Source organism: Pagrus major, chromosome 20 (genome assembly GCF_040436345.1).
Source record: "Pagrus major chromosome 20, Pma_NU_1.0".
Lineage (NCBI taxonomy): Eukaryota > Metazoa > Chordata > Actinopteri > Spariformes > Sparidae > Pagrus > Pagrus major.
The window spans coordinates 7,027,928-7,049,978 of record NC_133234.1 but is presented as its reverse complement, the minus strand read 5'-3'; the positions used below and the strand labels follow the sequence as shown (position 1 = coordinate 7,049,978).

At 38.9% G+C, this 22,051-nt stretch overlaps 1 protein-coding gene across 1 annotated transcript in view; it reads left to right on the top strand.

The window, feature by feature from the left end:
- The window catches only part of LOC141015848 (urotensin-2 receptor), a 49,525-nt gene that overhangs the window by 2,073 nt on the left and 25,401 nt on the right, over positions 1–22,051 (top strand). Inside the window, exons 2-3 of the mRNA XM_073490064.1 lie at positions 144–859; positions 2,992–3,370. Coding sequence (XP_073346165.1) covers positions 146–859; positions 2,992–3,369 — 1,092 coding nt within the window. The 5' untranslated portion in view covers positions 144–145 and the 3' untranslated portion in view covers position 3,370. The remainder of the gene's footprint in view (positions 1–143; positions 860–2,991; positions 3,371–22,051) is intronic.

Sequence of the window (22,051 nt, the reverse complement as noted above, 5' to 3'; positions counted from 1 at the left end):
CAGTTTCTCCATTGAAACGGTATGTAAGCGCTTTAATAGTCCAAGAATCAGGCCAAGTTAGAAGATAAGGGTTGATTATCAAATGCCATTTTTCTGTACAGTTACCACCCTCACCCCTTACATTTCTGTTCCCATGCATCCAGATATGACCACAGTATCCATGGAGCCTGTAGGAGTCCTCGTGGAAAGGGGCACCAATGCCACCGACCCCCCTCTGAACGCACATGAGGACACAGCCGCCACCTTTACCATCGGCACCATTCTCTCCATCATGTGCCTCGTTGGAGTCTCAGGGAACATCTACACCCTGGTGGTCATGTGCCACTCCATGAGGACTGCAGCCTCTATGTACATCTACATCATAAACTTAGCTCTGGCAGATCTGTTGTATCTTCTAACCATACCCTTTGTAGTCTACACACACTTCCTAAAGGGATGGTACTTTGGGGATGCAGGGTGTCGCATTCTGATCAGCATGGACTTCCTGACCATGCATGCCAGTATCTTCACACTGACAATCATGAGCACTGAGCGATACTTTGCTGTGCTCAAGCCACTCGACACAGTCAAACGGTCTAAAAGTTACCGGAAAGCCATCGCTCTGCTGGTCTGGGTTGCCTCTCTCATCCTCACCCTACCGATGATTGTAAGCATTCAGCTAATGACACTGGGCAACAAGGCTATGTGCCAGTCCACCTTGTCAGCACTCTCCTACAAAGTTTACATCTCCTTCCTGTTTTGCACTAGCATTGTTGCTCCAGGACTGATCATTGGCTATCTCTACATCCAGCTTGCACGCACTTACTGGGTTTCACAGACGGAGACCTTCAAACAGACCAAGAAACTTCCCAATCAAAAGGTCAGTGCATTATGAGATAGTGTTTCTGTCTCACTTGAAGGGATACAAGTGGTTCTATTTCACACAAGCCTGCTTTCTAATGGTGCTTTTGGGGCTTTCCAGAGAATTCTTCAAAGATTTCTGTAGACGTAGATGACAACCTTACACTAAATCCTACAAGTCCTCCAAGTAAGACAATATAAAATGTGATATGTTGTCCTCCAGAAGGACAAGTTGTGCAGGGTGACCTGATGTGTCAGTGCCAACTGAAACTATTACAAATCTAGGTTGCTTCTATGGTAAAGATTTGGTTAGGTTAAAAGTGCAATAAGTAAGATTGGTTGATTCCTGCCCCAACCTAGCACATAGAAGCAGTATTTGACAACGTGGGAAACCCAAAGTGCCGCTGTTTGACAATCTGGGAATAAGACTCAACAATCCTCTGTCTTTCTCCACAATCACTTGATTAGGATAAGGGAAACATCATGTTTGGGTAAAAATAACTATTTGGATCAAACTGGGGAATGATCATGGTAATGACTAAAAAATAATGCTGACTTTCAGTGAGAGCCAGGAAATTAACAGTGGTCTCCAGTGTAAAAGTTTGACCTTTTGTTGACCCACCCATTTACCCTAATCTCCTTTCCTTGTGGACTTTCTGAAGGGAGGATAGTCTCTCCTAAACAATCTCAGGCCCAGTTCTGGGTAATTCCTTTTTTGGTAGGCAGCATCACCCTAAACGCTGTCCCTTCAACTCACCTAGGAATCTCATCAGGTAGATCCATCAGGTAGAACCTGATGAATAGCCAGAAAATTAGGCAAGCAATAAGGCAAACAAACTAACAGCACAGGCAATCCACTCATCAATTTAGTTTTTGATTTAGTCATACTCCTCCTGGAGACTGTACTAACTCCTGAGGGAGGGGTCCTATCTTGTAGCTCATAGGCTTGTGACATTCTGTCCCACAGCTATTGTATGACCTCCTGTTTGGGCAAACTCTATCATCACAAAAGACAAACAGTTGCTATGTAAAGGTCCAGTGTGTAGGATTTTAGAGCAGAAATGTATTGTAAATGGACTTGCATTTCTATAGTGCTTTTCTAGTCTACTGACCGCTCAAAGCGCTTTACAACACTTGTCAGATTCACCCATTCACACACACATTCATACACTGATGGCGGAGGCTGCCATGCAAGGTGCCAACTGCTCATCAGGAGCAATTTGGGGTTCAGTATCTTGCTCAAGGACACTTTGGCATGGAGCCAGGGGGAACCAGCGACCTTCCAATTACTAGACGACCCGCTCTACCTCCTGAGCTACAGCCGCCCAAATTTGATTGTAATATTTATAATTTTTTTTTTTTTTTTTGTGTACATTCACCTTAAAAATAAGAATTGGCATGTTTTCATACCATAAATTGATCTTTTTATACCTACAGCGAGTGGGGGTTCTCTTCCACTGAGTCCACCATGTTGCTCTGCAATGTTTCCACAGTAGCCCAGAACAGACAAACCAAACACTGACTTCACGGAGGGCCTTTGATATTTTTAGAATCCACCGTAGGTTCTCCTATACACTCGGAACAGAAGGGTGAAGGGAAGGGTGTTCAGTAGATGCCACTAGATGCCATTAAATCCCACACACCAGACCTTTAACAGCAGCACCAGATTGTCTCTCTGCAAAAACATTCAGTTATCTATCCTCTTGCTGCTACTGCTGGTTTTCAATTTTCCATTCCCCCTTTTGCTTTCCGCAAATACATGCTGAGACAAAACCGTTTCCAATTTGCTTCATAGCAGGGCTGAAGATGGCTTCATTGTGTTTTATCAGTGTGATAAATAATGTGAGGAACGCTGCCTCAGTTGCTTTCAATGCTCTTCATAGAATTTACTCGGACCCTAGAGCTTGAGAGAATGGAGACTGCCCAACTTTTAAAAGCACAGCTGCTTGCTACAGGAATAATTCTCTCCCTACCAATACTGAGAATCACTTTGATCACACTGGGGCAGAGAGGCAGGGTGTGATAAGACATCATTTTCATTCACTGTCCATATAATAAAATTTTTTGTTGGATTTGACATTGATGTACCACTATCCAATGCTTTAATGATTCTCCTTAATGGTAAATCTCTGTGGTCTTATATCTCTGAAGGTGCTGTACCTGATCTTCACTATTGTGCTCCTTTTCTGGGCATGTTTCCTGCCCTTCTGGATCTGGCAGCTGCTGGGTCAGTTCCACCCCTCACTGTCCCTGTCCACCAAAGCCAAACGCAACATCAACTACCTTACCACGTGTTTGACATATTCCAACAGCTGCATCAACCCTTTTCTGTACACGCTGCTCACCAAGAACTACAAGGAGTACCTGAGGAAGCACAAGCGGTCCTGGTCAGCTGGCAGCTACTTCAATAGGAGGAGTCGCTTTCAGCGCTCGCCACGCAGGTCACCATCTTCAAGCAGTCAGCAGTGCACCGAGAGCTTTATGCTAACGCACACAGCCTCGCTGCGAGCACATAACAGCAGTTTGTAAGGTAGGAGCAGATTTTTTCTGGCTAATATTTGTAATTTTGTGAGCTGCTTAGCTGTAACAAAAGATAATCTCTAAAATACAGTCCAAGACTGCCTAAATTCAGCTCAGTGCTGCAAATTCCAGTCTTTTTTCCCCATCTTTCTACTAACAATTATGCATCAACAGTGTGGGAGCCAGTAGAAGCTTTAGACTTGGTGGCTTTGTTGGAGTTCTATCAGAGGAAAGTCTTGTTCTGATGGGTTATGGGATTTCAGATGGCATTGATTTCTAGCCTTGTGAAGAGGTCTGTTTAGGAATCCTACTTCCTGGTATGTAGTGTAAACATGGCCAAGTGGGACAACTGGTGCCTCTTGATGTTTATGTATGGAACTGGGTGAGCCAGTGAAATATGTTGGGCAACAATAAATATTCCATTGCATTGAAATTCACAAAGTTCAGGACAGCAATGGGTTTCATTTAAAAAACTTTTTGTTTCATTGGGTTTCAGAGAACTGTCTCGGTCCTTAGGGGGCACAAAGTATGAATGAATCATACAAGTCGTGAGACAATGTTAGGAGCATTACTCTGTTTGAAGAATATCAAAAATATAAATCAAATCTTTTTTTTTATCATGCCTGATGTCATGATGGCAGTATGTCGGTATAAGGCACTATACAGCTGCAGTTTGACCATAGATTAAACTGTGTAATTCTATCTCAGTTGTCCTCCTGGATCCACATTCTTCACTTATATTTTACATAATCTACTTGTATTAGATAATCTGTCAATGAAATCTGTACGCTGGTCTTTTTTTTGCATATCTGTCCATCCTTGGATCCCTCCTCTGTGGCCCCTAGCTGAGGATTTTTCCATTTTTTTCCCTGTTACAAGGGTTTCTTTTACTATGGGAAGTTTTCCCTTACTCGAATCTAAGAACAGAGGATGTTGATCACTGTACAGATTGTAAAGCCCACTGAGGCAATGTGATCATGATTTCGGGCTATATAAATGAAATTGATTTGATTTATCAAAGTGAAAAGGTCTTTTCAGGGCTTACAAATGATCTCACTGTCTTCTTTGAAGACCACATGGAGAAGTCGGTGGATCTCAGGGCTGACAATTAATTGTTTTTATGTCAAAAAATGCAATTTGAAATTTATTCAGTTGTAGTTAATTTGTATTATTTGCAAGTGGTAAACACTGGTCATCTATGTCAGTCATCTCAATCCTCTCCCTCCCTAAAGTTGAAGGTGGAGTGACAAGGCCCTCCCAATCCTGATGCAAAGCACATGAAACACTGGTAAAATTGCCAAAGCCTAATAAATTCCATTGGTATTTCGAAAAACACAAACTTGACACAATGACTTTAAAATTAATTTATTTCACAAACACAGCGATTGCAATTTTTCTGTCTCTATGTGCATTTCCTCTTTACGAACATTAGGCAGCCTTCTGAGCTGTAAGTTTTATTGTCTACATTAGCAGACAAGTGGGCAGAGTGACTAAATCACTACATTTAAATGTGAACTAGAATGCTCTTGTTTTCTATAGAATAACTGGCAAATTTACTCAGAAGCTGACTTTCCTCTAATTCGTTATAAACAAAGGAATTCTGGGAGAACCTCAACAACTATATTGCATTATTTCATCTGATTCCATTCATGTAGAGGTTTGTAAATATGTTTGTATGGCACTTTTATTACATTATTCATGAAAGACTTCATTCTACAGGCGCAGTCTCAAAATTTACAACATTCAATATAATGTGGAAATTCGTTTTTCCAGCTCGACTTTATACAGTAGTTATGCAGGGTATTACCCATGGAATTTCTATTACCTCAAGAAAGCTATAAAGTAACTCCTGAAATATTATCCAATGAAGCTATTTTATATTGCCTCAAGTTTTCTGTCCCTATTCATTTAATAATAGGCTATACATTCTTGCCAGATTCTGCCTTATTTTAATTTTTAACAGACAGAAGTGTCTCTTTTAACAATCCTATTACTGTATTCAGTGACTGGATGATAGGTCTTGTTTGGAATTTGGATAAAATCTGATTATTTATTGGCTTTCCCCAGGTCTTGCAATACATAAATATTTTGCGTGTACTTAAGTACAGTATGTGTCCGTCAGTCTGTATGATTGCATCATACATTAAACAGGTTTTAGAGGATGGTCGAACATGTTCCTTGCAGTGAAGGCTTGGGGACTGAATCCCTATGCAGTAGAGGGAAGCGGAGGATGAAGAGCAGGGAATGGGGAGAAGTGGGTAGGGTGGGGTGTAGTGGCAACACACACACACACACACACACACACACACACACACACACTTGCCACTAACTTGCCACTTGAGTTTTGTAGCACAGCCGTATTTCTGTCATGCTGTGAAGAAGCCAGCTGAAACACAGCACAGAATCCTTTTGCTGTTTTGCAGATCGTGGCATCTGCTAAAATGAATATGGATCCTAACTAAATCCAGATTGAGACAGTAGGATATAATGGCTGAGTGTTTACCTTTTTCCCCCCATAACATCTCCAATAAACTATTTTATGTTACAAAATAATATCACCATTCTTTCTAATTCATCCCACAAGAGGGAAAAGAGGGAAAATCCAATATTTACCAGCCTGTTCATGACATTGCACCCCGCTAATATATTGGTAGTGCTTTACCCTTGATTGCTGGTTGGTGTGTGTCCAGGCTGCCTGCAGAGAGAAAGGAGCAGCAAGTCATATATTACTACTCTCTGCCCTGGAATACAATGTGCCGAGTGACATCTACCATAATTCACAAGGGCAGAGAATATGGCTCCATATTTGTTCCTGCACACACAGAAACACACACGTGTGCAGGTTTTCGCCAATAAACTACATCCAGTGTGTGCGTATGTTTTACTGACACACATTCTTTTCAGTGCTGGGCAGTGACGCATTACTTAGTAGCACATGAAAGTAATGTGATTTTTCCAGTAACACGTAGTTGGCTTTCTCTGCTGTCTCACCTGGAAGTTGATGAAAGCTGATATAAATTTTCATTCCTGTGTGTTACAGACAGCTCTGCGACACGTCAGCTTAACGTGGGTGCTAGTGTTGTGGTAGGCAGCTAACGGCAGCTAGCAAAAGAGGAGAAATGTGACTCCTGCGAATGAGCAATACACCTCCCCATAGCTCCAATGTGTTTTCTTAGCTGGCTTACTAATGTTAGCCACCAGTTAGCCTGCATTTGGGAATCAGCCTGGTTTTCTTCAGAGTTGGAGGTGAACCCTGCAGCTTAACTGTAAAGGGAACTTCTGTAGAGCTAGGTCGATGGCTTTTAAAACCATATTTTCTCGTGTTTTTCCTTTGTTTTCTATAGCTGATGTAATGTGTGGGTATGGAGGCATTGGGCTTTTTAAAGGCACCTTTAACTGATCTTTGTTCTTGCATTTACTTACATTTTGTATTAAAGTACATAGTTTACACAGTATTGGAACGTAACTAAGTACATTTACTTAGGTAGTATACTAAAGTATAATTTTGAGGTACTTGTACTTTGAGTGCATTTTCAGCTACTTTATACTTTCACTACATTTTGGAGGAAATGATTGTACTTTTTACTACACTACATGTATTTAATGACTTTACTTACTCATTGCTTTGCAGATTGTATGATTGTATGCCACATTTTAAGATTCATTTATCCTAGTTGCAGTTCAATAAATAAAACACTAAATCTGATAATCGGCTACTATAATTGGTTGACACATAGTGCACAGTATACATATATGTAAATACATGTATAATTAACTTTTACTTGTACTTTTGACACTTAAATACATTTTTTGCCAGATAATTACTTTTGATACTTACGTAGGCTACATTAATAGCCTTTCAATTATTCGTACGGGTGACTTTTCCCTTTTTTCAAAGTAATAATGTAACACAATATCATTACTTTTACTACTTTTAAGTATGGCATCTGGTTACTTTTTACAATACTGATTTACACAAGTACAAGTTTTTCTTTCATCTATTTTTTGATGGTTGACCCACTCTTTAGTTCATACAGAAAGCCAACGTCTACAACTTGAAACAGCCAGGCTCTCACTTTAGTGTAGAGCCTCAGATTAGATCTATAAATGCGCACTAAAGTAATGCAACGAGTAATGTATTACCTTTGCTGTTGAGTAAAGAGTCAAGTAACATAAATACTTTATCAATGAGTTTGATGATTACAAATAATATAATATAATATAATCGTCACATATAGACTAAATTTGCAGAATTACTGCAGCGGCACTCATACAATAGAGGCCCTGTTATGTACAGATCATAAAACATTTTGAAGGTTGTTGCTCAGCCCAATCTCTCTTCTATTACAGTAATTACAGTCCAGCCTTATGTTCTTTGATTTAAACCAGCGAGGGGGTAACATTAAATTGCTGGTTTAATTTACCAGCAACAATATACAGCACACATTTTTAATTATAATGATATATAAACAGTTTATGTGCCCTGGAGGAAAAGTGTGATATTGTAGCTATTACAGACATGACAACCCACCAGCTGGAAAATCTGCTCATTTGCTTTTTTGGTGAGGGACATGAGAGGCAGAACAAGGAAGCCATAATATCAAACTGAGTCTGTGGATTGATTTTATATCGTTCTACAGTGGAATCACTGCCACGGTTAAACTGCCTGAGCAGACAGCAGCAAAGATAAGACTGGAGTCTGTGAGCATGAAGTAATAATATAATTTGCTCTATGTGCGCAAAGAAAAGATGTCTTTTCTCTGTATGATAGATACAAGTTTTGCTGTCTGAGAAAAATGTATAAAACCTTTTCACATTTGGATCTGCTGACTATTGGTGACTATTGGAAAATTGTGCATACAAAGGCCGGTTAAAGATTTTATCACAGTGCCTTTGGAAAATCAGTTTCAGAATAAATGAGCTACTGGGTCATGAAAATAAAGTTATGCGTTTTACTTCCAGTCTACTCCCTTTAAAGTATTTAAAATGTGCACCTTTCTTTCTTTTTATTGGTTTCCACACATATGTATCATTGCCCTAAGTGGATTTTTGTAAAAGAGCCCCTTGACAATTCATCAGTGCTGGCTTATACGATTCTGTGCTAAATTCTAAACTGACCCATAAATGTTTCCTCAATGAAAAGTTTCAGGCTAAACTCATGATTTACATGGTGACAGCTGCTTGGCAGGCTATGTGGAAGTGCCCCAACTCCTCTGCAGGCTTATAACATCACATTTTTTATTGTAGCACAGGCCACACCAGGAAGCAGCCAGTGGACATAGGAAACAGTAGGAACCATACATTTTTAGCAGGCGCTGTGGAAAACATGTACTGTATAGTCCAGTTTTAATGGGTTGTGGTTTAATATTCACCGCAGCAGCAAGGGCATATGGAATCTCCCCTTCACAAGCATAATTATTCCTTATAGAGGATACATATTCCCCACACACACAGGACTGAGACTGCCCTGAAATGGGTTTCCCTGGGATAAAATGTGATGAGGACATTTGTTTAGTTGCTTTGGCATTACCTGTTTCTATCCATGGCAACTCTGTGCACTGGTATCAATTATCTACATAATAACAGTGTCTGGATAAAAACCACAGCCTGGGGTGTTAAAGCATAGAGAGGTATTTACATAATCTGTGCCTTCATGCACGTATATGATTATGAATAACCATTTGTGTATGACGTAGCACATTCACAAAACACAGTCATATATCTGATAGTCTTATTGTCTTAGTGACAGGTCTAAACGCTTGCCCTTTTCCTCAGAGATAAGCAGAGGAAATTAGTCAGCAAAGGAAGTGGGAATTTAAATAAAACAACTGATTCTCCAATAATATTTTTCTCGGTGTGTCAGCTGTGTTTGAACAGAAAAGGTGAATAATTCATACAAGACACTAAACAAATCTGGAGTTTGTTGCTGGTCATTGCTTATTCAGGGGTTTAGCAGGATTGTCATTACTGTAGTGTTTTTATTGCTGTTTTAATGATTGTTCTTGTTTGTTGATGTAGTGCTCCTGAGCTTATGTTATTTTAATGTTTGTTTCTTTTTATGTTGTGCTCTATGCTACAATAAAACCACTTGAACATACCCATAGGCCTATATTTTATTCATCAACTTTAAAGTATTTAAATATTAATATTATATTATATTTAATATATTTCAGTGTTTTGTAGCAATAAATGGTGATTTTGCTCTTAAGAAGAATCCTTTGCAGCATGTGGGCTATTAAGAAAAAGGAAGAAATTATTAAAAAAAAGTTTGAGGTGCAAACTGTCTGTTGTTCACTCCCATTCACTACCATTTTGGTCTGGACTAAAATATCTCAAAAACTGTGAGATGTTTTTTCTTAACATTTTGTACAGACATTCATGGTCCCCAGGGGGTGAAGACATCTGACCTTGTGATTTTATAACAGTTCCTCTAGCCTCAAAAAGGTCAAAGTTTAGCCACTAAAATATCTCATTGTTGGACCATCACAATGTCTAACTCGCATCACGATTCAGTGCCATATACAGTATACTGAAGCAGCCTAGTTGTTGTATCAACGTCTGTTTGTAGTCAACAACTGACTGTCAAATTAAATAAAAGTACAATTCTTCATTTCAAAAATATTGTCATTTTTCCCATTGAGCTAAAGGGGTTTTAGATAAGTAGTTTATAGTAAATAAATATTCCTTACTCATTTCAAATAAAAGAAGGGCTGCTTTTCAAATTCAAACACATACCATCGAACTTTTGAAAAATTGTCCTTTTAAAATAAAATTAATAAAATTAATTTTTACAAAAAAATCTTTATTTTACAAAAATTAAAATAAAAGTAGTAAATAAAAGTTGATTTTCCCTTTTCTTTTTCATTTTTAACTCCAATCAGATCTTAATAGTCTCAAACAACTTTTAGATTAACAGTCTCAACACATGCTATTGGGGTGGGAACTACCATATATGTAATTTTGAGAGACACTGGCTATTAACTTATTCAGTCGTTTAGTTTTGAGGATTTCTTGGATAATTCACTACTGATACCAAGTATACAAAACAAGATGATCATTATTTTTTTCTCAAAAGATATTTGTTAAAAAACACTAGGGAATCACAATTAAGTTTTTTTGGAACCAGTTCTTATCTGAGGCCTTTAACATTGCAGAATCAGCAGATACTGAGTGTGGTCCGACCTAAATGTTCATAAAATACTATCTGACACATTGAAAAGACAGGTGTAGCAACTTAATCTAAATTCTTTCACAAGCTACCACATCCAAATCCTGCAGGTCTGGTTTATAAACTTAAACTATTGACATGATATGATTGCAACTTTAACTGAGAGAGTATGACTCCTGAGACGGATGTGACACAATCCAAAAGATCACTTAACTAGAGAAGATGTATCACTCTGTTGTTTGAACTAAACACTCAATCCACTTGCAGTTGCAGTCAATCCACAACAGCTGCAGAGAGCACTTTAACCAGACGGCATTTTGGCCTGTTCTGAAGTTACTCTCGACATTAACACTAATTAGTAACAGCTGCAATGATGTGCCTGCAGTGATGTTTGTCATTTTAACTGACAAAACCAATGGTCATCACCACTTAGAAGGAGCACTGCCAGCTGAAAGTTTTGCAGTGCAGACACACTAATATCTGAGGTGGACAGACACAGTAGAGTTCAGTAAAGAAAGGATCTGATATTAATCAGCTTTGTTTTAACTGATACTGGTCCATTAAAATATGCCAGAAACTTCTTTACACTAACACAATTTTCAATTGTTCTCATGTTCCCTTTCATTGAGAACAAATATATAAAATGGCTTCGATTTTAAATTTCTCATTGAAAACTGGCTTAAAATATCAAATTTAGAGATCCAAACTACCACAACTGGTGACATTCCCATCCACAATGGGAGTACTTTGTGTCAATTGCTAAATAACAAATGTTAGCATGCTACAAGCTAAACCTATGGTGAACATGGTTTATGTCACTACTGCAAAACATCAGCATGTTAGCATGCTGACCTTAGCATTCAGCTCAAAATATCGTGGTTAATTACAACCTCACTGATTCTAGAATAGGTGTAGACTCTACTTGTTGATATTTAGAAGTATATTTGTTTGGTTGTTAGCATTTATCAGCAAGGCTATCAAATGCCACAGCTTCATAAATGTTCTGTGCCTACTTGCAGCTGTGCACAAATCTTGCCCCATAAAGATCAAACCAGAGAAGTCTTGACCGCTATTAGAGCTGGCCATGAAATAATCATTCCCTTACAGACCAGACATGCTCCATCTTTAATTATAATTGCTTTAATCCCATGTCTAGAGCTGTACATGTCAGCCCCACTTTAAAGCCATCCTCATCTATCACAGGCTGTGCCGGAGCATATTATAGAAATATTGATAGAGGACTCATTACTTGTAGCTTTTTCCTCATACAGCTTCCATCTCAGCTGCCAAATGAAATGGCACTTGGACAGAGGGTCTGTTGGCAAAATCAAGCAGAGTTCACCTCTGCAAAGGTCATCCAGAGACACACACTAACTCATTCTCTTTCACTCATGATGGTGAAAGGACTATTGATCGCCCGGCCAAATATATGAAAGCTGATTACATTGACTTGGCTCATTTTGGGAATTGGAAATGGGGATTGCTATTCTCTTCTCCTATGTGATAGGAAGCTTTGCCTGTCATACCTATAGGCTGCATTGTCTGGAAAAGTCCCCGGTGTGATCAATAAGCGCTCTGACTCACCCTCCACTGCTGTTCTACAAGATTATATAGGGGCTGGGATTGATCGAGTGGCCCCTTTTGTTAGCAGGGTTCACGTTAATGCTCCAACCCTCATTTAGAAAAGTCTTAAGCTGATGAAACATTCTCTGATGATTTGATGCACATAAATGTATTACATATACTCTTTTTTCCTGGGTCACGCTGTACTCTCATTAGATAAGAGCACATGAATTTTAAAGGAGCTCATGCATCATGTTTCTGTTCCTTCACAGATTCCTGGCAGACAGCTCGTGCGAATTGGGAATGAAATGACAGTTTGTGCAGAGTTCAGCAATGTAAGCAGGCAGGAGGCGATGATAGGATATTCAAGTGGGTGACAGCATTTTATTTTCAGCTTTGTTTTGTGCTCTTCAACATTTTTGAAATATCTGCACTTTTCACATTTAAATGATAGGCAATACGTCAGAGTTATGAAATGCATGAGCAGCAATTTCCTGCATCTTGCTGTGTATACATTTGGTTTCCGAGTTCAATCTGTGGCCCCACTGAGATCCAGCAGAAACTATTTTCCTAGTACCTTCTGAGTGTGCCAGTGGCTATATTAACCTTTAATGGGAGGCTACGGGCATTTTGTTGTCGTTGTGCCCTTCTCAGTGTCACCTCCGATCGAGTGCAGTGCATACTATACACGGATGCTTAGTTACCCGAGCCAGGAACCAACTGGTGCTTGTACTTGCTTGGCTCCAGGTTAATTTGTTAATCAGTTTAATTAAACACAAATGTATTTTGAAATATGTACAATGTGTACATATTGTTTTAGCATGCCAACATTTGCTAGTTAGTGCCAAAGGCAATGTATAGCTGAGACGAATGGGAATGTCATTAATTTTGCAGGTATTTGGATTGTCACAGCCCAATGTGAGTAACCGATTTGTTAAGTGCATGCAGGAGTGCATCTGCCATCTTAGACTTCAATACAGCAGCAACACACAACCATATGCAGAACTAGTAAGTAAGTAAAGGAGTTTGTTATTATGATTACATTTGCTTATGATTATTTAGGGCAGCCGTGCGTGGTTGCCTGTTGTAGCGTAGTATATTTATCTATATCCATATTGCTGTTATTGTTCTCTATCCAAATATTTGGACAACTTGTAGCCTATGCTCTTATGATGTGGCACCATTGTTCCTATATTCTCTAAAAAAAGCCTTCAATCTGAATTGAATTGGGGATAAAAATGCTTTGCCATGACAGGCACCACGTGATACCGTCCAAAATAATCATTAGCAAATGTAACTATTATCATAAATTAACTCAATAAATCTCTGATTTACTGCAGTCATATGGTTTGTCCAAGATGGTTCACACACTCGCGAATGTGTTACTCAGATCGGGCACCACCTCACATCGGGTAGGGACATGGCCCCTTGAGATTGGTCCCTTGGACATTGTCTCGAGGGATATTTCTTGATCATTTTGATTTAGCTCTGGATTGTAAAACTTTAGTTTAAGGTATTTGAAAAGCTTTAGGAGGCTCTTGCTGCTTGACCCATTATATTTTTTTACACAGTCATGTTTACCGAACCCCTTTAACTGAGGTGGTAAGTGTAACAGAGAAGAAGATCCATGCTGAAAACGTGTTGAAATTTTCCTTTAAAATGAAACAGCACTCCCTATGCTGTAGTTGATACTGCACTTTACTGGTCCCAAGTCTTTACTGAATTTGCATTTAAAGAGGGATATATGTAAGAATTTTAGTTAAAAACACGAAAAAATAAATAAAATTATAAACAGAATGTGAAGAAATAACAACTTGATATTATGATGTCTATGTATTGAGATATCTGCTGAAGCTAACTTGCTAACCAGCTAACCCATCCTGTGCTAGCAGTGTAAACACAAACATTCACCTGGTCCCTGAGCTCCCAGTTCCAACCGCTAGCTGCATGGCTAACTGGGCTAACTAGCCAACGGCAGCTACAGTTAGCAGCAGTTAGCGGTGACTCTGGTGATATGCTGCCCCTTATGTGTTATTTGTTTGACAGGTGGCTAATTCTTACATATTGCACCTTTAATCGAATTACATGCAACTTATTGACGTGCACTATACCTTTTGGGATCCCTAAGGGCCCAGGGGCAGTTGCCTTCTTTGCCCAGTTGGTATTCTAGCCTTAGCAATCAGATAAGGCTGCTGAATAAGCCCACTTGCCTGTACCCAGACCATATTAAACCTTAATGGAAAAACTTACTGCACTGTGACCGCATGGGCACAGTAAAGCACATGAATGCAGGGGAAAATCAGACCTCTAACTCCTCTGACTCTTTCCTGACAAGAAAAAAGAAAAGAGGGCTTTTGCACATGGTAGCTAAAGTGACAGCAAACCATTTTTTTTTTTTTTTTGGCAACCTCTACAAGGATTTAGAGCTTCTGCAATATGGACAAAGGCAAAATGAAGAAAGAGTGAGAAGAGGAAAGATAGAGAGGGTGTGTGTGTGTGTGTGTGTGTGTGTGTGTGTGTGTGTGTGCGTGCGTGCGTGTGTGTGTGTTACATATTTTAACAGAAGGATGAGCGCAGGTGAACTCTTTTCATTTGTTCTGCTGTCATGAAAAAGAATGATGTAAAATGAATGGAGAAGGCAAAAAATAGATTCAGTGAGAAGACAAGAAAATAGATTATGTGTGTCAGTGAGGAACAGAAACGCTGGCATGCTATACATAGATGACGCTTCTGAGTGATGAAACTAAGGAGAACATGGATTAGGATTGAGTAAAAGTATTGATGTGTGTGTGTTGAGCAAAGTGACTGAACCATGACAGCTGTGTGTGTTTATAGTCCTCAGGTCCTCGGCTGCACACATGCTTGTAAATACTTATCCTCTGACCCTGAACAAAAGTGTCTGGCATCTGCAAACAATTTGGCATCCTGGTCTGGGAGGGGGTGGGGGGTGGGGGGGGGGGGGGGGTCATTAAACCACTTACACAAGCAACACAAGACATTAAAAATCAGTCCTGTGCTAATTCGTGTTAATCCATGTCTACTGTATTGAACGCCTCTAAATCCTGCAGCTCCTCCTGCTCCCCTTTGTGCTCCTGTCCTGTTATAATAATGGAAATGTTTGTGCATTTTTCACAGAGGAGGAGGATGATACAGTTCACCATGTTCCAATGCACAGAGCCGTGACAGAAATTTAGCATTTTAAGAGCTATCTAGTTTCCCTTTGCTTTTTCTAAAGGGAACTTGTGAGATGAACTGTGAAGATTCTCGCTGCAGCGGTGTCAATCAATATGAATTATTGTTGCACTTCACAACAGCAGGAAATGGAACTGCAGAGCCATCATTTTTCTATGTTCAGGCTGGCCTGCTGGGATGGATGCTGACCTTGTGAAATGAGCTATATACCTTTTAAAACAACTGGACTGGATTGACTGGGCAGTAGCGCCACTGATGGTAAACATTTATAGCATCTGGTTTCTTCTCCCAGTCCACAAACTGCCAAAGCCAAACAGAAGATGGAGAACAGAAACGGAAGATTGATACTGGATGATTTTGCAGAACCCCAGAACCCCAGAATCCATGGAACTGGATGGGACTCGGCTTGCAGTGGCCCCTATACACCAAAGCTGCACTTGAACACACTGCAAACACTACAGCTGGCAGCCAACAACATTGTACGTTCTGCACCTGCGTGAAAGGAAATACCTCTCTGCCGATGTCCAAATCGTTGTTATGATTAAGCAGTATTTTTGACACAACCCTCGCTAATATAGCCACTTCCAATCGAGAATATGTCTGACAAAAAGCTGCAAATGGAACTGGCAAAGAGAGAAAAATAAGAAGAAACTGCACTAAAGGGGTGAAATCATAGATACTACACTGACAGACTCAAGAGGCTTTTGTTTTTTGTTTTTTTCTTTCTCTTTTCTGCACTGATCCGCTTACCTGAACAGCCAATCAGAGTGATTTCTCTCACCGACAAGCTGCTGTCGATTGTACATGCTGAATTGGCTAGAGCTAGAGACTAGAGCCTCCGACAGTCAGCGACTGCCCTGACAAAGCTTGACACGATTTACACAAAACAGTACATCAGAGCTTATATATAAATATATGATATCCTTGAGGTGTAAGTCACAAAAATAAGTCTATAAAGCCTGTTCGTTGATATTAGACAGAGCTATAATTAGAGAAGAAGTGCAATCTTTGCAACTTCCTGACAGCCCCCTGGGGAGCAGCCTTATCGTTAGAAAACTTCTGCTTAAGTTTTTTTGTTTAGGGGGAACAATAAAACAAGGTAACAAAGGATTGTTTCTGACACAGATTAGGCCTTTATCGTCACAGCAAAAAAGGTACAGGTGCAATGAATTTCATTTTGGCTCTCAGCCATAGTTGGGCCCCAGAATTGGCACACCTTAATTTACACATGAAACACACCATTATTAATATTATTAGTTACACCTGAGCTTTCCCTGCTGTGACAATCAAAAAAGCCATGACGCCTTTGTCCTTGAACGTAAATACTTGTACAGTATTGTCCAGCAGGAACACTTCCAAGGGAATCCTGGCAGCTTTACCGTGAGGTATCACATGGTTCACACAAGTCCAAGATTTTTTAGTTTCATGTCAAAATGAATGCATTATTTATCATGGATAAAGGATTCTTCTGAATTAAGTGCATTCTGCTGTAATGGCCTCCCCAGGGCCAGGCAGGCTGAAGACCTGATACCTACATCCCTCAGCAGACTTTTCCCGGCTGCAGGAGCACGTTTGATCTTGAGGCCGGGAGGGCTCAAAATGAGGAAGATGCATTATTTAAACCATCCTGAAACAAAGTACTCCCTGTTTCCTTCTCCAGACTCTACTAAGGTCTTTTCACCCTTGGCTGTGCCTGTTTTGAATCACATTTACTGTTTCTCAATCTGTTCACTATCGGTCTATGTCACTATCCTCCTTTTGGCTCAGCTGCCTATCTCGTGCGTCTCCGTCTCCCGGAGACACAAAATCAATCGGAGTCGTTAAAGGACAGGTTGAACAGGGATACTAAGAAGCTCTACTCACATGTTTTAGTTCTTTTCATAATCACTTGTGGAAGAATGAACAGGTATCCATGGGAACAAAGAGGTCTTCTATTTCAGGAAACCAAAATGTATTTGCATATGTTTGCTGAGGGATCCACACTCCGCGTGGGCTAATCTGGTGCAATAAATCACAGCCATCTAGCAGTCATAAAAAGCTGATACAATCAATAGGATGTCTGGATGTGTGCTCACAGAACACCCTGTGAACGTAATCTAACTGTACAGCTTTCTCTCTCTCTGAACACGTACACTACATGGCCAAAAGTATGTGGATAGAAAGGTACATGCTAAAAGTCCCATTTCTATTATTGGGCTAAATCAACTTTTCCCTTGCATTGGCAAAACTTAGCAAATCCTGAAAACCTTCCAGGTTCACTCCATGGTTTATTTATACCAAACACCTGATCACTGTAAAATGTCATAATCAATTAAAATAATTATACTCTCAAGTCAGTGTAATTACATGTTTTATATTACTATCTTGTTGTCACGTTCAGAATTGTTTCAGAATTTAACAACCCCATCATATCAATCTGAATAAATCTTTGCAATGTACCTTTCTGCAAACAATGCATATGTTTAAACTTTACATATCTTTATGTTGCAAGTTTACATTACTTCAGGTTCAGTTTTCAGTTTTTCATTGTGACACCACTGTACTTATGGTCAGGGTAGGTTTAGGCACAAAAAAATAGAAAAGGGTTAGATAAAGATCTGTTTTTTACTAACCTGGATCTGTCGCTACTGCTGGAAATTGTCCCAGTGCCTCATTAAAAATATCCTGTTTTGTTACCACAAACACGGCTGTTAAATGACCTGACGTCTTATTAAAAATATCCAGTGGTTTAGCACTTATCAAATGTTGAAACGCTGCCTTGAACAGTGGTCTCTGGCTTGGCAGCCTTGTCACCTAGCTGTGATATGACACGTTTACTTGTGAATGTGATATGACAGGTATTGTAGAAATATTGATATGTTATGTATGACACATACAAATTTGAACCTCTCTGTGGTTGCCGACTGGTCTGGAATTGCTTCATGACTTCAGCCTTGTAAAGATTTAACAGTGTTGTAAAAATGTTTTTGTAAGAATTTTTTAGAATTTTGTTAGAGTCAGTTAGGCTTATATCAATGAGATAAATTACAAAAAGTAACGCCATATTACATGCATGCATTGTTTCTGTTCCTGTGAATCCCTTGATCTAGGAAGGCAATTTGAATCTGGCACAGGGAAGGTGGAAAACTAACAATGAAAAGTACTATACAGAAAGGTGATCAAAGAATTGATATACAGTGCATAGCTATTGCTGAAAAAGACAGACCATAAATAAATAGGCTGTGATTCCATGAAAATCTCATGTATGATTTCATTTATAGAAGTTTTATAGAAGTTTTATTTATAGAAGTTTTCAAATTGAGTTGTTTACATGCAGTATACAGAGTTTGAAAACAGTAACATGATGGAAAATTGTAATGTGTCTTTATATGTTTCTCAGTGGGGCTAGTCTTTTGATCAAAATTAAAACAAGTCAAATGACGAAATGATACAGATGACTATCCACTTCAGCCATACAAAGGTGTCGGATGGAGTTGAGGTCCAGGTCTGTGGGCTTCAGTCAAGTTCTTCCACACCAAACTTGGAAGACAATTCTTTGTTGACCTGGCTTGTACATGGGAGCATTGCCATGTGGAAACAGGAAGGGGCCTTCCCAGAAATGTTGCCACACAGTTGGACCAACACCATCTATGTCTAAAATGTATCATTAAAATGTTCCTTTATTAGAATGAGGGGGCTCACTCAAACCATGAGAAACAGTCCTACATGAAAAGCAAACCATTCTGTGTGTTTACAAAAGAAAGTTGATTAAATATTAGAACTTCATTGAATTTTCCATTATAGCATTACAAAACTGGCTCCCTGGCTCCATTCTTTTAAAAGTTGCATGTTACTCAAATTACTAATGTCCTAATCCCAGCAAAGCTGTTGCAATGCCTGATTACTCATGAGATAGTTTCAAAATTGTTGTTGAGTGTTCTCACTTTAGGGGCTGCAGTAACTCTGAATGCACAGACATGGTGCTGAAACAAAGATTGCACCCATGAATAAAATAAGCTAGACAGAAAATAGTGTTAACCAAAAATAAGAACATACTTGTCCTTTACTGGAAAAAAATGTGAATGACATAAAAGTAATACAGTGGAGTGCATGTCAAGTTAGAGACACAGTTTATTTAATATGAAGAAATAGACTTACTGGGCATACATGTAAAGAAGAAAAAAAAAAAATCTGCCTGAACAAAAACTGTATTTTTCAGTAACACATTGCAGCATAGTGAAGCTAATGGTCAACATCAAAATGTTACCACACAAGAGTCTGCTGTTGACAGTATTTACTGATATCCAAAACAATACAGCTAGATATTTATGTTATGTAATATATTTGGACCCTTACCTTGGCTGTTGCAATGACTGCTGGAAAATATATGTAAACAAGCTGCGATCCATACGATTTTTAGGAAATCAAACCCCAGTTTTCACAGAAAAGAAGTTGCAGTAGCCCCCTCCAAAATCTGAAAATAATATGTGTGGATCCACCATTAATAACTTAAAGAGGCAAAGATAAAGAGTTTAGCATGGTACACTCAAACCTTAGCGCTTCACAAGGGTTTTTTTATTTATGAATTCACACACACACTCACACCCTGAAGACAGCAAGCTACCATGCAGGGTACTGGCCTGACCACTAGGAGCAATTTTGGGATCAGTGTCTTGCCGAAAGACACTTTGATATGTGGACAGGAGGAGGTGGGAATCACATAACCTGGAATCAGTAAATGACATACTCTCTTGAGTCACTGCCACCTCAAGAGTTATATTATTTCGGTATTTGATGTTTTTAGTTTTTACAACAATGTGACATTTACATTAAATATAAATGGGATGAGAAAATAATGTTCATACTGTCCCTTACCAAAGGGAGAATAAATCACAAGTTACGTGTCTGTCCTCTGTCTCGCCATTTATTTCTTTTTTTGTAACATTTTGCATTTATATATTTCCTCACTCTATCTCTGTCCTTTTCCATCCCTCTCTTACTGACCTCCTTCACATCATGTTGCTATCTACAATAGTTTGCTATGCAGTAATCCTCCAGTTCAGGTGTGTGTGTGTGTGTGTGTGTGTGTGTGTGTGTGTGTGTGTGTACAGCCCATATAATTAATTGCGCTATTGGTCCTGAGCCATATCACGGACAACTACTAACAAGTGTGCTTTGTTAGTATTACGTGCAACAGATTTTTTACACTAACCTGGACACGTTGAGGCATACAGGTACTGGAACTGTAACGCAGCATCCTTGTGCCATGTTGACTCAGTAGTATCATGCAGCTTTTGTTGACAAGACAGGCAACATCCTGGTCTCATTTCAAAAGGCATTTCATGGTTTCAAATCTAGGGACAAAACTGGAGTTTCAGTCATATTCCTGAGCCAGCACGAGAACATAATCCTGCTGGAGGTCTCCATTTGTAAAGCATTGCCAGGGACATTTTCTCTGAGTCTTTTCTACAAATAATCAAAGCAGCATTCCTTCGTTTTTTATTCATTTCTGATTTGAGCCCTCCATTTTAAGTCTGTGAGGGTGGTTTAACTTGAAAATTATTATATTTTTATCTTTGTCTACTGATATTGCAAAATAGGATAATGGATACTCAGGTTACTGGCTTGATCATCCTTATTATAAATCTGAAACAGAACTCTTTATTATTATTATGTTTTCATAACATTTCCATACAACTTTAATTAACTTCTATCAAAAGACTTTCATTAAAACACTGAAAAATAAATCACAAGCAAGGATCACAAATACAACACAAGGATAATTATCATTTTATAGTTATTCATTTATGTGTTTTAGAACATTTAAGATCAATCATATTGCCACTGTCCATTGAAAATCATGTATCTGGATTAAATTTTGTAATTTATAATTTTTCTTGTGAGCTGAGTTTTTGTCATTGTGAACCACAATGAAAATTTTTCCATGCGGGTTGAGGAAAGTCCCCTCCCCCTTATGCTAATTACACTGACAAATATACTGTCACAAATCTGAGAAAGGCCTGTTTTTATTTTAAGCCAAACCACTATGTTTTCTTACAACTTACCAAGTACTTTAAGCGCCGAAACATAACCAGATTGCAATTCAATGACAAGGTTAGGTTTAAGACCTATAGGTCACGTTGTTTTGTGAATCACTGACACTTGACCTATTAAGTTGTTTAGATATGAGAATGTGTTGGCTATTATACAACTTATTGAAATTCTAACTGCATTCTGAATGTCCCTTCAGTTTTAAGTACGTCTTCTTCTCTCTATTCTGTAAAATCATTCCTAAACTTTAAAGTTTAAGTGAGAGTCGGCTCCTCAGTCTTTTCAGAGGAAATGGAAACAGACAGAAGAGAGAGAATTTGATGAGTTGCATGCTGAACTACTCTGCACAACACCTGTGTACCGAAATGTTGTTGTTGAATAGTTGTTGCCTGAATCGTACCATTCTTTTAGCACTGTCATCAGCAAGGTATTTTGGCAACAGGGTTGCAGCTAAGTCCACAGACCCATTAGGACAATTTCAACGTGACCTGAGTATTTTTGCATTTTTCAGCTCGTCAGTGTTAATTACGATTACAATTCCAATGCTTTATTACTTATATAGTCTATGAAGATAGCATATTAAATCCATGCTTATTTTGCAGGATTGCATAAGTTCCAACATTACCTGATGATTCAGCAGGATTTTCTTTTATATCATTAAAATACTGCTTGTGTGTTTTACTTTGCCCCCTAATATTCATATGTGCAGATTTGCAGTTGAGAGAACCAGTATACTTT